The 16,603-nt window shown below is 36.0% G+C and overlaps 1 protein-coding gene across 1 annotated transcript in view; it reads left to right on the top strand.

Annotated features, from left to right (window-relative positions):
* LOC143251752 (uncharacterized) overlaps positions 1 to 16,603 on the top strand; it is a 55,557-nt gene that overhangs the window by 14,391 nt on the left and 24,563 nt on the right. Inside the window, exons 4-12 of the mRNA XM_076502997.1 lie at positions 929 to 1,067; positions 1,509 to 1,630; positions 4,059 to 4,173; positions 4,825 to 5,820; positions 7,398 to 7,949; positions 8,336 to 8,983; positions 12,327 to 13,211; positions 14,132 to 14,332; positions 15,882 to 16,526. Coding sequence (XP_076359112.1) covers positions 929 to 1,067; positions 1,509 to 1,630; positions 4,059 to 4,173; positions 4,825 to 5,820; positions 7,398 to 7,949; positions 8,336 to 8,983; positions 12,327 to 13,211; positions 14,132 to 14,332; positions 15,882 to 16,526 — 4,303 coding nt within the window. The remainder of the gene's footprint in view (positions 1 to 928; positions 1,068 to 1,508; positions 1,631 to 4,058; positions 4,174 to 4,824; positions 5,821 to 7,397; positions 7,950 to 8,335; positions 8,984 to 12,326; positions 13,212 to 14,131; positions 14,333 to 15,881; positions 16,527 to 16,603) is intronic.

Genomic DNA, 16,603 nt, shown 5'->3' on the forward strand with positions numbered 1-16,603 from the left:
TTGTAAACTGGCTACCAAACTTACTAACACGACTCCTAACAAACAGACTTACTCACCCTCACTGTCTAGCTCACTGAAATTGCTTAAAACTGACAAGGAATTCATTAATTAATTTTAACGTACGAGAGCTCTACAGATGCTTTAACTTTACGGAACTTCTAAAATATACAAGATTATTACATTATATAAAAACACTCTCTCTCTACTGAATGAAACATTGAAGTACTAAAATATAGCCTGGTTATATGCTCAGGTTATATGTAAATTTTGAGATTTGCAAACAGCCTGGTTTTCAGCATACCATGACTGTGAATGGCGAAGGTTCGTGTCCTGTCATTACAATAAACTTTAGGAGTTATATGACAGTCACATTTAAATTTTAGTCAGTCGTTAGCAGTAGTTGCTATTGACTAGCTGTCTTTGTTCTACTCTTATTTAAAATTATACACAGCGATTCGTTTATAACCCTTGTTTAACTTTGCGCATAAATTTTAAAACACAAATTCTTCCAGTTTGTTTTAGAATATTCGCTCAAAGTTTTTCATAGGTTATTTGCTCTAGTTATCCTTAACTTTGAACTGATACACTAATGGAAAGATAAGTATTCAACAGCGCCCACCGCCAACTGTTCATCTACTCTTGTCCGACTAAATAGTGGGATTTCATTGTCACACTTATCACATACCAACTTCTCTAAAATGTGGCGCGCACTTTTTGGTGAGGTAACAGGATACGGACTACGGAAACGCAAATCCACTCTAATCTTTGAGTACGTTCTCTCAGCGAGTGATTTTCAAGGTCCAAAGTCAAATTACTTTTGTGTCGTGCGTCACTCTGTATTTCAGAGAGAATGTGACACAAAGTGAGTACTTAGTTTCAGTTAATCTATTATACAATATTAATAAAATGTTCGTTTTCGTCGCCGCAGGAAAGAGCGAAACAAAGACGTCCGAAAGGGGATAATGATGAACAAACCGAATATTATGGAAAACGTTCTAAATCGTCTTCTGCGTTCATCCAGGACCTTTCTCCCTCATCCTCTAAGGAAAATGAAACCAAAACTCTCAGTAAGAATTACCTTACATGGAAATTTGAGTAATAACCTTATACCTTCTTTTCCTCATTCTGTCTTTATGTTTCTTCTGTCTATTCAGTCTTTCTCAACGCTTTCACAGTTCGTAAGTTTAAATGTTATCACCAGATGGCGATCATATATTTTATTCTGAAGTTTTGAATTTCACTTCTATCAAACGAGTTAAAATTTATCAAAAAATTAAACAAGTACGTCAAAACCATAAAAATATAATAAATAACTATTATCGACATTTCATATAAATACTTTTTATCAAATTATCTCCAGTGTTCTACAGCTTTTAATTAAATTACTAATAACTAACGATATTTCCTTACACTGAAAAATAACGTATGGACTGTTTATTTTTAAATATATTATTATTATTTTTTACTGTGAGTTTACAGTTTTCTTACAAGAAACTACTAATTAACAGTTGCTAATAGTGAAACTACTCGTTGGCAATCACGAAAAGAGAGCCCGACATTGACCTCAGGTGGTACAGAAATCCGACCAGAAGATGTCGCTAACGTCAAGTCATACAAACCTACTATCAGAGTAAGCAACGTAATCATACATATTTTAAAGTGGATGACGTAAGGAAACTTGTTATAAACACTTTTAAATCCTAAGTAAGCAAAACACGTTTGTAGTCATGTTTTGTAAATAACACGATTTATTCTGGAAAAAAAAGTAAAAAAATATTGCTGAGTTTGGGTACACTATATATATTTACAACCCGCCCCCCATGGCATAGCTGTATATCAGCGAATTTATACTGCTAGAAAACGGGTTTCAGTACCCGTAAGGGGCAAAGCACAAATAGCCCTTGCTGTAGCTTTGTGCTTAATACCAAACATAAACAACAAACAGCAATATGTTTATTAATGTTTGAATATTTTGTTGTTGAGTACAACTAACGAAAACACATTAAACAGCAGATTGGAATCAAAATTCGCAGGGCACATCTTTTGGGAGTGGGAAAGACATTTTAGAATTTGGGGTCATGAGGTCAAGGGAAATATTTTAAAAAATATAAATTTGGTTACCAGACAGTTAATAGAGTTCGAAATAACAGTCTAATCAAACTGCACATGTTACTTACATACACTGGAGACGAGGAAGAATGTTATTTATTTTGGAGTTAAAGATTAAGGTCAAAGGTACCATCTCAAAAATATAAAATTTTTGTGTGTGTGCAAACGAAAACACATCCACAAAATACACACATATAAATACACCATATTTATCGGCACACCAAAAGAACAACAACTATAACAATAATAAGTTATGGTGAGAGTAGGGATAGGGGGAGATCGACACACCAAAAGAACAACAACTATAACAATAATAAGTTATGGTGGGAGTGGGGATAGGGAGAGATCAAAACACCAAAAGAACAACAACTATAACAATAATAAGTTATGGTGGGAGTGGGGATAGGGGGAGATCGACACACCAAAAGAACAACAACTATAACAATAGTAACTTGTGGTGGGAGTGGGGATAGGGAGAGATCAAAACACCAAAAGAACAACAACTATAACAATAATAAGTTATGGTGAGAGTGGGGATAGGGGGAGATCGACACACCAAAAGAACAACAACTATAACAATAATAAGTTATGGTGGGAGTGGGGATAGGGAGAGATCGACACACCAAAAGAACAACAACTATAACAATAATAAGTTATGGTGGGAGTGGGGATAGGGGGAGATCGATACACCAAAAGAACAACAACTATAACAATAATAAGTTATGGTGGGAGTGGGGATAGGGAAAGATCGACACACCAAAAGAACAACTATAACAATAATAAGTTATGGTGGGAGTGGGGATAGGGGGAGATCGACACACCAAAAGAACAACAACTATAACAATAATAAGTTATGGTGGGAGTGGGGATAGGGAGAGATCGACACACCAAAAGAACAACAACTATAACAATAATAAGTTATGGTGAGAGTGGGGATATTGGGAGATCGGCACACCAAAAGAACAACAACTATAACAATAGTAAGTTGTGGTGGGAGTGGGGATAGGGAGAGATCAAAACACCAAAAGAACAGCAACTATAACAATAATAAGTTATGGTGAGAGTGGGTATAGGGAAAGATCGACACACCAAAAGAACAACAACTAAAACAATAATAAGTTATGGTGGGAGTGGGGATAGGGGGAGATCGACACACCAAAAGAACAACAACTATAACAATAGTAACTTGTGGTGGGAGTGGGGATAGGGAGAGATCAAAACACCAAAAGAACAACAACTATAACAATAATAAGTTATGGTGAGAGTGGGGATAGGGGGAGATCGACACACTAAAAGAACAACAACTATAACAATAATAAGTTATGGTGGGAGTAGGGATAGGGGGAGATCGACACACCAAAAGAACAACAACTATAACAATAATAAGTTATGGTGGGAATGGGGATAGGAGTTGATCGACACACCAAAAGAACAATAACAATAATAAGTTATGGTGGGAGTGGGGATAGGGAGAGATCAAAACACCAAAAGAACAACAACTATAACTATAATAAGTTATGGTGAGAGTGGGGATAGGGGGAGATCGACACACCAAAAGAACAATAACAATAATAAGTTATGGTGGGAGTGGGGATAGGGGGAGATCGACACTCCAAAAGAACAACAACTATAACGATAATAAGTTATGGTGAGAGTGGGGATAGGGGGAGATCGACACACCAAAAGAACAACAACTATAACAATAATAAGTTATGGTGGGAGTGGGGATAGGGAAAGATCGACACACCAAAAGAACAACAACTAAAACAATAATAAGTTATGGTGGTAGTGAGGATAGGGGGAGATCGACACACCAAAAGAACAACAACTATAACAATAATAAGTTATGGTGGGAGTGGGGATAGGGGAAGGGGGATTAGCCATTGCATTGATTCTTTTTTTTTTCTTCTCTTGACTAACAAATGTCACACAATTTTATGTTTACATAGCACAGTAGAGGTTCGAGTAAACTTATAACCCAGGAGAACCACTCGGACATGCCCGAAGTTCAGAGATCACCAGAAGATAAACCTAAAAACAGCAGAATAACTCGGACATCTGAAGGTAATAGGTTAATGCAAGAAGATTTTGATGGGCACTATGAATATCATAAGTCACATGAATCGCTAACAAGTATGTAAACAGCGTGGATCTTGGATAATTTGTCCTAACTGTGGTATAGTTTTGAACGAGTTACTTTGTTCTAGACAATTTCGTGAAGCATTTTTATTTATTTGTTAAATTGATCTGCACAGGTTTTGTTTTCACCACTTTGTTCTTTCTTAGATTATATTATCTCGTTCAGTTCTTTGCATTGTCCACTTCAGACGATCGTGTCTTTTAAATAATTCATAAACAACATCAGATTTAACGGTATTCATTTTATTTTAGGTTTAGAAATAGTAACACATGAATTTTCACAATTGGAAAAAAAGGTAGATACCATTTAGCTTAGGTTTAATAAAAAGATCGTCTCAAACTTAATTTTTCTTATTTTAAACTCGTTTACTTTAATATAACCAAGTCAATGTGTAATATTTTTAGCCTATGTTGTTGGCTCCTTATTAGAATTTTCTATTCGTTAAGTTTAATGTTCTAATAGATCCGATGTCTTTTATACAGTTGTAGTTACATATACTCGTTAGTTATTCGTACTCGTAAAAAAGGTACTTCCAGAAGTGTATTACATCATTTTCTTTCTATTTTTACTTTTAGTTACCTCTTTAGGCCAACAACGAAAAAGTGTGCAACCAGTAATCGAGTTCACGTCGAAGTCTACAAATATCACTCTTCCTTCAAGGACTCCAGTTATTTCCATCAAGCAGGTGGCTGACCACATGCATAAAAATAGTGACAATGTCCAAACATTACAAACAAAGATGATTTTTCCGAAACAACCGAATAGAAAGATCAAAGTTCTTCAGAGAAATCCTGAACAACGAGAGAAAGCTTCGCAACGGTCTAATGAGAGAAATCTGGTTCGAGAAAAAAGCAAATCAACCAGTCATCTAGAGAGAGAGGAATTCGAAGATGCCCCCTGGTTGCGAAATGTCCTACCACAGGAATCTTCTTATCAGAAATCAAGAAATCTGTCTGATTATGATATCAGGCAAACTTTTAGGGAGGGAAGTATCACAACGGGAGCAAAAAGGAAGACTTTAGTTAAATCAGAAACACCATCTTCTGCAGTACTCCCCCAAAACTCATCAACTAAGTCAAAAACAGTGTCTTCGGAAAAACTTCAAAGAAATTCACCAAATGAAGCAAAAACGCCATCGTTTGCGGACATTCCAAAAGAAGGGTCATCATATAAAGCCAGACGAGGTAATTTCCAGAGTTCTAAAAACTCAATGGATAGTAACTTCAGCCTTAAGTCGGAGTCGGTGTTGCGCTGTTCTGAGAAGACTTTTGAACAGTATGAACTGTTTGAAGGGAAGCGTAAGATTCGCCGCAAGATAACAAAGTCCATGGACTTTAGCAGAGTGTCCAGTAAATCCAGCATCAACGACGAGGAAACTCGTTCCAAAGAATCCGAACAGGAACGCAGTCCCACAGAAGAGACTATTCTAGATACTAAAGTCCATAACGACAGATTTACACACTACGCCACCGCTGAGGCTGAACGAATTCCAATTGTAAAAGAAATTGAAAATCGAAATGTTTCTGAAATATTTCAAACGGACAACTGGGAATCGAGAACGCTCGGGAAATGTAAGTCTGACTTCACTAGATTTGCTAATGCAAAATAATGTCATTTTCTTTTAAGTTACCGACCTCCTTTGGTTGTTTTGGACCTTTGCACAAAGTTCTAAATGTTATAGAATTTCGCGCAAAGCTACACGATAGCTATCTGCGCTAGCCGTCCCTAAAAGCACTGTAAGACCAGAGGGAAGGTAGCTAGTCATCACCACTCACCCTCAACTCTTGGGCTACTCTTTAACTAACAAAGGTGAAAGGGTGAACATGCTTAGTGTGACGGGGATTCGAACTCCCTACTCCCAGATTACGAGTCGAGCACCCTAATCACCTGGCCATGCCAGGCCTTACCTCTAGACGTCACTAATTTGCCTACAACAAGGGTATCTAGTCCTAGTTAACAGCCATCACTGTCAATTCTTGGTCTACTTTAAAACAGTTGTGGGATTAGATGACCATTCCCTCTGATAACGTACCAGTGGTCCCAGAGTTTGGAATACAATTTATTTTGCTCTAATGGGACGCAAATTACTGACGGCGAACGATGTTGAGCAAATGCCTTCCCTCTAGTCCATCATTTCAAAATTAGGGACTTCTAGCATATCCTCAAGTGGTTTTACATAAAATTAACAAATAGACAAAGAAAAAAGTTACGATTTCCAAAGGACCAAGAAGTGTATGGTTTTCTTTCACAGGATATATTATCCATTGTTTGTTTGAAGTTAAACACAAAACAACACAATGGGCTATCTTTGCTCTGCTCACCATAGATATCAAAACCTGGATGCTAGCGTTGTAAGTCTACAGACATACCACTGTGCCACTGGAGGGCGTTGTTTATTGATAAAGGTTAAAATTTTTAATATCTACAAGCAAAGAAAATTACTATTTTATTTCACTGATGCTGTTATAAATAATTTCTGTCGTTTTAAAGTCTTTAAAATTGTACATAATTTATTTATACATACGTACATAGTCTTTTAACAAGGAATCACTGAGAAAGGACTACAGTCCTTTTTTCACAGTACGTTTCGTTACTTTATACCTGTTGTAATAGTTCTAAATTATGACTGAAAGTTGAACGTATGGGTTGGAGGTGGATAATTGAACGTGTATTCCACGTGTAAAACAAATAAAGTAACGTGTGACCATCTACTACGTTCACCGCAGGGAATAGAAACCTGGATTTTAACGTTGTAAGACATCTTACAGGGTCCGTCCAGTACTTAATGACCAACGAATATATATATATATATATACATGTATTTTTAATGCTAGTTGACAGTAAAGGAAATTAGAATATCAAAAGAAAACATTCACACATGTCCTGGAAAAACTAAGTCAGCCGGTTTGTTTACACTGGAATACATGTAATTAAAATGAAAAGTGATAATGACAGTTTCTGTTGATACCAGCTCAGCAAACTGTATACATGTAACATGTGCTGGACAAAAACGAGTATGTATGGAACATAGGTCACTATTACAAACAAAAAATTCACTAATCTAACATTTTATCCCAAACTGTTTTAATTGCCGTCTACTGTCCAAGTTTTTAATTTTTAAAACCTCTTTATATTTTGTTTGTTGCAGACAAAGGTGTCGATAGCAGCGCCATCTATATAAAACAGTTAAGACAATCCTTCTTGCCTTTCGGCAAAGAAACAAATATTCAAGCGAAACCTCGAAGCCAAAAATTAAACGATCGTCATAATAACAAAACTCAATCTACAGAAATCATCAGAAACACAAAAGAAAATCCCCAAGAGGATTATTCAACAGAAAGGTTGTCAGATGTTGGAGTCTGTCATGTTACCACAGAAAGGGAGCAGAAACACAAATTGGAAAGAAAAACCCTAGAACACGTTGGTCTCAAGCGGTCGATAAGCACAACAAGAAAAAACGGAGAAGACAGATTGGAAAGCAGATGCGATGAAAAGCGGAAAAAGGAATATCACTTGATAAATGTAGGCAGTTGTAATCTCCCTCCAGCGGTAGACACTGAAACTACACGAGAAATAGGGACAAACACCGTAGTTTCAGCTTTCAGAAAGAAAATTAATTCAAATCAAAAACCTGTGAGATCGGAACTGATTGACACGATGACCAGTAGACAGAAGAAAAACTTCGACTGGGAGAATTATGGTGAATATTATGTTGTTTTTAAGTGTGGGGTAAATATTGTGTAAGGGATCGGTTGGTAAATGTTGTGGGAGATTGGTTGATAAAGATTGTGTGGGGGAGTGGTTGGTAAAGATTGTTCTTAATTCGTTATTTTTATTATTTTAAATTAGAACAATAATATTGTGTAGAAAACTGATTGTTCAGAGTTCGTTGGTGATATTTACTGTCTCCCCCTTCGTTTAGTCTCTTACTTTAAATATATTTTTTCTGTGTGTGATATGTTTGTATGTAATAGAGAATTGTTATTTCAATAAAAGTATTTTGCTAACTGATTGTTGTACTGACATGAATCTGATTCAACAGTTTTAACTCTTAAAATTTCTAACTGTCTGGATTCTTCTTATCAGATAAAAAGCTACGGTCCATGTTAATGAACAAAGAGGACGAAAAAGAATCGATTACTCTTAACGTGTATAAACATTCCAACAAAAGCTTAGAAGACACATGTGCACCTTCTACAAAACCAAAACTTTCTGCTTCTATAATCATCAAGCCACCAGATGGAGCCCTAATACAAAAGGAACGTCCCAGTATAGACAAAGCAGTAAAGATTCATTCTAGATCAACAAAGAAACGGGAGTTCAGTGAAAACAAAGATACGCATTGTGTACCCTATTCTCGAACTTTCCTAGAAGACCTTGGAAGCTGTGAGAAGCCCGACAGTGATGATGTTAATAAAGCCCATTTTGATGGCTATCATCAGGTTTACTGGAAGAAGAATGACACACTGAAGAACAACCATTTTTCATTTAATGACGATTTTATAAAGGACCTGACGAAAGTTTCTGGCCACGATGACCCTAACTACGATGAGATTCCTGTTGGCACAGTAAACCAAGATTACCCCAATGAAATCTATCAAAAGGAAGCCATCTTTAGACAAGGTAGAAAGGCATCCGATCAGTTAACAATAAGAGAGAATGACATTGATGGTGAAGAGTTTGTATGTGGTCCAGTTTGGCTTCAGAGGGAAGAAAGAGATTGGGAAACGTTTGGTAAGAATATTTTGTATTAATCTATTTGACAATTTAGATAATTCTGAGAACAGTATAACACGACTCTGACAATTGTTCTTTGTTACACACTAAGTTTGTTTCGAGTGTATAATGAGAAAACTTTAACAATAAATCAGCTTTAATTGCTTTACCTATGTCATAACAATGAGTTGACCATATTTGTATTTTATCTCATTTTCTAACAACGAAACAAAGAATTAAGAAGCAAAAAGCTATAGCAATTACTTAGACTATCGAAAATGTTAACTAGATAGACCGAACGTAGTCCTAATGCTTCCTATAATTTCAGTAAGGCCTTAAGCCAACAAACAGTTCCCCTGAGAATAAGAGCCACGTATGGTTACGTTTCGGGCTGTGTATCGAAAAGTCTAAGCTTCAAGGTGTAATATGTCGAAAAAAACTCTCTTCAACTAGGAATGGGACGAAATAACAGTGACAGCTAGTCAAACTTTTCAGTTAAGAATAGTCATTTGGTGGTGGATGCTACTGATCATTTGTCTTTCATCTAGTCAGACGTTCTCAATTGGAGATATATGGCTGTACGGCAGGAGGCTGACCTAGTTGTTTAGTTCTTGTTCCACATAAGGTATCATTCAGGTTGAGAGTTAGGCCTAATATTTCACGCGAACGTATTTCATAGTATTTAAGATAACTGGTAGGAAAAATGTTGTCTGTCATAAATACTGCAAGCAAAAACTTTACCATTTTATTTATATGTGTGAGTTAGATGTTACAGTAGTTATGAAAAGGGCGAAAGTTATCCAGTGGTTATCATGTCGGGCTGCGGATCTGCAGGTTCAAGCTCCTGTCCTATTAACATCAGGGGGGGAAAAAAACAGTAACAAAATAATTAAACGCACCCCGTACATTGGGATCATGGATGTTTTATAAGGGTCACGGTCAGAAGTAAGATTTGACCGTATGTGCTATTGACTAGCTGTTTTCTCCCGAGTCTATCAGTTCAAAATTGGGAACGACTAATGTGGATAGGTCTTTATATAGTTTCACACAAGTACCCGACAATAAACCCATAGTTATGGAAACTAAGTGACATTCTTCAGTTAGTGTTTTAAGGTAATAATTATTCATCCACTGAAGCCGTACTTCAACAGGGAAACGTAACTGAAGAACCTTCTGGGACTTCTTTTATTTCAAATGAAAACATTCAGTAAACGCCATGTGTTAGTAAAGTGATGTTTATCAGGGCTGCAAAGTATTGACTTAATATATTTAACCATAGTTAATGTAACGGCCATCCTTACAAAGTCGTGTGGTCAGGTTTGGTCTGGTTTTTGGAAATTCGCACAAAGCTACTCGAGGGCTATCTGTGCTAGCCGTCCCTAATTTAGCAGTGTAAGGCTAGAGGGAAGGCAGCTAGTCATCACCACCCACCGCCAACTCTTGGGCTACTCTTTTACCAACGAATAGTGGGATTGACCGTCACATTATAACGCCCCCACGGCTGGGAGGGCGAGCATGTTTGGCGCGACTCGGGCGCGAACCCGCCACCCTCAGATTACGAAGCGCACGCCTTAACGCGCTAGGCCATGCCAGGCCCCGTGTGGTCAGTGTTACGTCGATGTCATGAAATTTTAACAATGGATTTATCCTTAAAAATTATTCTTGTGTTTTAATGAAAAACCGTAAAGTATTGAAATACAAATAATGGATCTAGTATTGTCGTATATCGTACAATATTTCTTTTACAACACTGTTTTTAAGTGTTACTCGTGTACTTAAAAAAGTTTAAAAACTCAGTTTCATTACATTCATAAAGGAAAATTACAATCAAAATAGATTCTTTTTAAAACGGAACAACTGTAAATGTTATGAAATTAACTGAAAATATCCCAGTACAGTTAACATTAAGACAGTACAGTTTTTAACCCTTCAAGCAACGGATGAAAATATATATTTTCACTCTGCCTTTTTTTAAATAGAAAACAGGGACAACGTTAAGCAACAGATGATAATATGTAGTTTTCTCTACATCTTTTCTTCTCTTCTAACACCAATAACGTCAAGCAATAGATGATAATATGTAGTTTTCTCTACATCTTTTCTTCTCTTCTAACACCAATAACGTCAAGCAACAGATGATGATATGTAGTTTGTCTCTACATCTTTTCTTCTCTTCCAACAACAATAACGTTAAACAACAGATGATAATATGTAGTTTGTCTCTACATCTTTTCTTCTCTTCTAACACCAATAACGTCAAGCAACAGATGATAATATGTAGTTTGTCTCTACATCTTTTCTTCTTTTCTAACACCAATAACGTCAAGCAACAGATGATAATATGTAGTTTTCTCTACATCTTTTCTTCTCTTCTAACACCAATAACGTTAAGCAACAGATGATAATATGTAGTTTTCTCTACATCTTTTCTTCTCTTCTAACACCAATAACGTCAAGCAACAGATGATGATATGTAGTTTGTCTCTACATCTTTTCTTCTTTTCTAACACCAATAACGTCAAGCAACAGATGATAATATGTAGTTTTCTCTACATCTTTTCTTCTCTTCTAACACCAATAACGTTAAGCAACAGATGATAATATGTAGTTTTCTCTACATCTTTTCTTCTCTTCTAACACCAATAACGTCAAGCAACAGATGATAATATGTAGTTTTCTCTACATCTTTTCTTCTCTTCTAACACCAATAACGTCAAGCAACAGATGATAATATGTAGTTTTCTCTACATCTTTTCTTCTCTTCTAACACCAATAACGTCAAGCAACAGATGATGATATGTAGTTTGTCTCTACATCTTTTCTTCTTTTCTAACACCAATAACGTCAAGCAACAGATGATGATATGTAGTTTGTCTCTACATCTTTTCTTCTTTTCTGACAACAATAACGTCAAGCAACAGATGATATGTAGTTTGTCTCTACATATTTTCTTCTTTTCTAACAACAATAACGTTAAACAACAGATGATATGTAGTTTGTCTCTACGTATTTTCTTTTTTTCTAACAACAATAACGTTAAGCAACAGATGATATGTAGTTTGTCTCTACATATTTTCTTCTTTTCTAACAACAATAACGTTAAACAACAGATGATATGTAGTTTGTCTCTACGTATTTTCTTTTTTTCTAACAACAATAACGTTAAGCAACAGATGATAATATGTAGTCTCTGTCCACATCTTTTCTTTTCTAACAACAGTAACTTTGAGCGTATAGAGTGTATGTCGATCACATATAAAACATTTTATTATGAAACATAGAATAGGTTGTTGTTATATTTTATTTATTATTTTTAAAAAGCGTCAAGTTATTGACGATGTTGTTTAATTATTGTTCACAGAACAACGACAACGTTTGAAATATTCTAAGCATGAGACACTGAAGTCTGGTGGTGTACAACAACATCTGGTGTACTCTGAACGTGAGACATTGAAGTCTAGTGATGTGCAAAAACATTTGATGTACTCTGAACGTGAGACAGTGGAGTCTAGTGGTGTACAACAACATTTGATGAACTCTGAACGTGAGACAGTGGAATGTAGCGATGTACAACAACACATGATGTTCTCTGAACGTGAAACAATTAAGTCTAGTGATGCACAACAAAGTTCAATGGACTCTCAACGTGAGGTAGTGGAGTCTAGTGATGTACAAAAACAAACACAGCGAAACACTTTTGATTGGCCTAAAGTAGTGGGAATTCGAATTTATTCGGCGAGGTTAGAGGAACAGACCCCACACCAAACAGACACAGCTGATACAATAAATCACGTGGTTAACGACACAGCACATCGGGTCACCGAAAGCCTTTTATCACAAGTGGAAATTGCATCAAGTGACAATCCGGTCTGGAGAGACGATAATTACAACACTCCATCACTGCCGGACCAAACTCCTAACGAAGAAGGGCATTCGGTCTGGAGAGACAAACCGCTGTCGAGTAGCAGAGACAACGAAAATAAAAGTACACAAATCTCTGGAGTCCATGGTGCTACGTCCAGTAAGAGAAACGACAAGGATGAAAAAATATCAGACTGGAAAAAGACCGATGACCAAATCGCTTTATTCTGGGGAAGAGGAAAAGGCGATAATATAGGAAAGTGTCTAAATATGGACGATTCTGTCCAGTACGAAATATGCACAACAGGTAGCCGCCAAGCACGTGAATTACTGAACGAGGATGAATTACCACTGAAGCTATCCTGTTTGGAACAGTTGGGACAAGGTAAGCCTTCTGCTGTGATAAACATAGTTCAGAATCTTAAGAAAACAGTATAGATACAAAACTATCGTCAAATCTGTGGAAACGTAGCTAGACTTAGTGCCTCAACTGTTTGCTAATATATGTCGAATAATTTATCCATTCAAGTCTTATATTAAATTAACTGTGATATTCTTACCAGGTCATACATGTCTCTAAGGTGACGAAGACTAAGGTTGTCATGATTAACTGTTTATAAATGTTTTTACGGTAACGTTACTTTTCTATTTTCACAGTCGCTTCTAAATCAACTAAAATATTTGATGATAAATTTATCTCTTCACACTTTTCTTGAAAGCAGTAAATTTTTACGATTCATTGCTCAGATCTGCTTCTAAATATCTGTGGTATTGTTTGATAAGTTATATTATTCACGTCTGTTTTTAAATATTTGAGATATTGTTTGAAAGTTTTATTATTCACGTCTATTTTTAAATATCTGAGATATTGTTTGATAAGTTTTATTATTCACGTCTATTTTTAAATATTTGAGATATTATCTAATCTCCAAAATAATTTTATCTAAATATTTTAGAACGAGCTGCGTCAAAATCTAATAATTTTCGAGACATTAGTACTTTGGTGCTATGGTATTGTCGAACGTTTTGTATCTGGTTACAGTGGTTACCTACTGGGATTATTAAGGAAGTTTTATGTCTCGTAACAATGATTATCTAGTGGAATTACTAAGGACTTTTTTTTGTTTCGTAACAATATTACTTACTGGGACTACTGAAGATGTTTTGTGTCTCGTAACAATGGTTACCTACTAGGATTAATTACTAAAACTGTTAGGAACGATAAGTTACTTGGACCGCTAGGAAAATATTGTTTTTTGTAACAGATTATTTATTCAAATTAGCTTCTTCCCACTTATTTGTTAGATTTGAACGATGAAACAAGATCTCGAGCTTGTCCCGCCATCATTTATAATTCGTTAGAGGAAAAGAACGCACCAGAGGAAGCTTTAACGAAGAAAAATGTCTGGTTTAATTCTGGGAAAAGATTGGAGAAGACATTTACATCAAACAGGAAGCCTCGGAGTCGCGAAAGAAGTTCTACTACTGTTGTAGGATGGAACCCAGGTACGTAATCATTAAAATCAACTTCGGAAACTTCTTCACGGAAGTTATAAAACTGGTAAACACAAAAGGTGTACTTCTTTCTCTAAGAAACGTAAGTTAGTTTAGTATTACAAAAAATTAACCAACAATCTTTTGTGACAAAATTTCTGTAAAAATAAAACAATGACATTAAACTGGGAGCTTTCGTTTTGCTGTTTTTCAAAAGCATTTTCACAATGATACGTTTTGATTGTTATTGTGACGCTAATGCTCATTATTTGAATATAAATAATACAACAAAGAATTGAGGATCCATTGTGGTTCATGTATAAGTCATTGGGCTTATATCACTCGAAACCGAGTTTCGATACCCGCGGTGATTACGGCACGAATATTCCATTGTGTAGCTTTGTGCTTATCTATCTCTTGATCTTCTTTTTTTTTGGTCAAGTGACCTGAGAAGAGCAAGTACACTCTGGATCCCAGTAGATGAAGTCCACGTTATATGTCCGCTAAAATTCTGTGTGGTAGGTAGAAAAATTCGTTATTACACTATGCAGTCACTGCATGCGCATTCCAATTATTGTCACACGTGAGTGGTTCTTTTCAAGGCGTGTCCACGAATTTCAACATAATTTTTTCTTTTCTTCTGGTTTTTCTGTAAATACTTCGCTTTTGGGATTAATAGAAAAGAAACAAGCAAACCGAAATTCCCGGGTCTGTTTTCGAGTGTTCGATTGAAATGCCGCATATAAATATCTCTTACGAAAAAAAGATTTTCACATGGTGTTGCCTAGCAGTGAGGCCTGTTTTCGAAATGATACCAATGTTATTTTGACATTTGAGCAACATATCAATGAGATTCTTCGAAAAGTTAAAACTTCTTCCTTGTAGGTGTCTAAAAATATTTGACGAGAAACTGAGTTTTTTAAAAAGCTTTTTATATCTTGAAGTTTTAATAGCAAATCCCAAACTTATGGAGCCAGTAATATCTGTGGTCTGTAGCAAAATAACCAAAAACATTTCTTAGGCTTAAGGATTTTTGCCGCTTGGGCACCATTTTCATTTTATATAAGTGACATCAGGTAGCAACATTTGTAAGCTTTTGTTAAACGAGTTAGTTTCTTAAACCTATTTGATTGTTTAGCATTGCTGTGATTAATTTTTATAGGATGTATCTGCAGACGTTTGTTTGTTATTAAGCACAAAGCTACACAAAAGGGCTATCTGTGTCATAAGCCCGCAGCCATACCACTGTGACACTGCGGGCTTTGCTGATGTATCGTGTCTTTGTGCGTTTTATAAGTTGTGTTTATTTTGATTTTGTTTTTTGTTGTTTTTTCTTATTTTATCTAATATCTCCCAAGAGGAACTATTTTTATGATATTTTAACAAAGGAGTACTATGAGCAAATTTGCAATGTTTGCTATTTTTTAGATTTTTTTAAACATATATTTAACAGAAATCGTTAAACAGAACTTAATATTTCTGCAGTTGTATTGTTACTAAAATCGATGTCTTCTGGGGATTTCATTAAATAAAGATACTTTACGACTTATTTCAACAATAGTCTCATCTACTGGCACAACTTTACAAGAATTTCAGCAAATAAAAGAAGATTTAGAAAGGTATAGGCTTAACCAGTCGTGTCAACTTCCAGAATCTGAAGTTGTCATTCCAGTACCAACTAGATATCGTGTCAGCGCATGCGCAATGAATGATAATCGTGTTGACGTGACCTTTCCTTTACGTTCCACAGCTTCAATCGTCAGTTTTAAACATAAAGGAACGTGGCGCCACTCCTTAAAAAGGAGTGGTGATCGTATCAACTTATCTAATAGTCAAGTGCTTAAGCAAAACCTGCGCTGTAATGGCACAGGAAGTGACTTCATCCCGAAACAGGTGAAAACAGGATATGACGGTCTTAACTCGAACATCAACTTGCCCAGTAATACCCGAAATGTCGCCTTGTCCCTCACGGGCGAAAGAAGTGTGTCAAGAGAAACTGAACAATTAAGATATCCATCCTACGTTACGGTGACATCAACATACAATGACAGGTCAGAGGTCGCTGATATTTTTCAGATGAACAAAAATTTGTCAAGCGAAGAACTTCAACGTTTTTCGGACGTCGATGATAAAGAACTGAAAAGTGTTGAGTGGGTTAGGTTGGCTGAAGCAAGACAGCAAAGAGAGATCGACTGGTCAACACTCGGTAATTTAAAATTTTATTAGGCGCCAGTAAAGTTAGTACTTGAACTTAGTTCATCAAACCACATGAAAGTCCTTACT

This window comes from Tachypleus tridentatus, chromosome 6 (genome assembly GCF_004210375.1).
Source record: "Tachypleus tridentatus isolate NWPU-2018 chromosome 6, ASM421037v1, whole genome shotgun sequence".
In the NCBI taxonomy this organism is placed as follows: domain Eukaryota; kingdom Metazoa; phylum Arthropoda; class Merostomata; order Xiphosura; family Limulidae; genus Tachypleus; species Tachypleus tridentatus.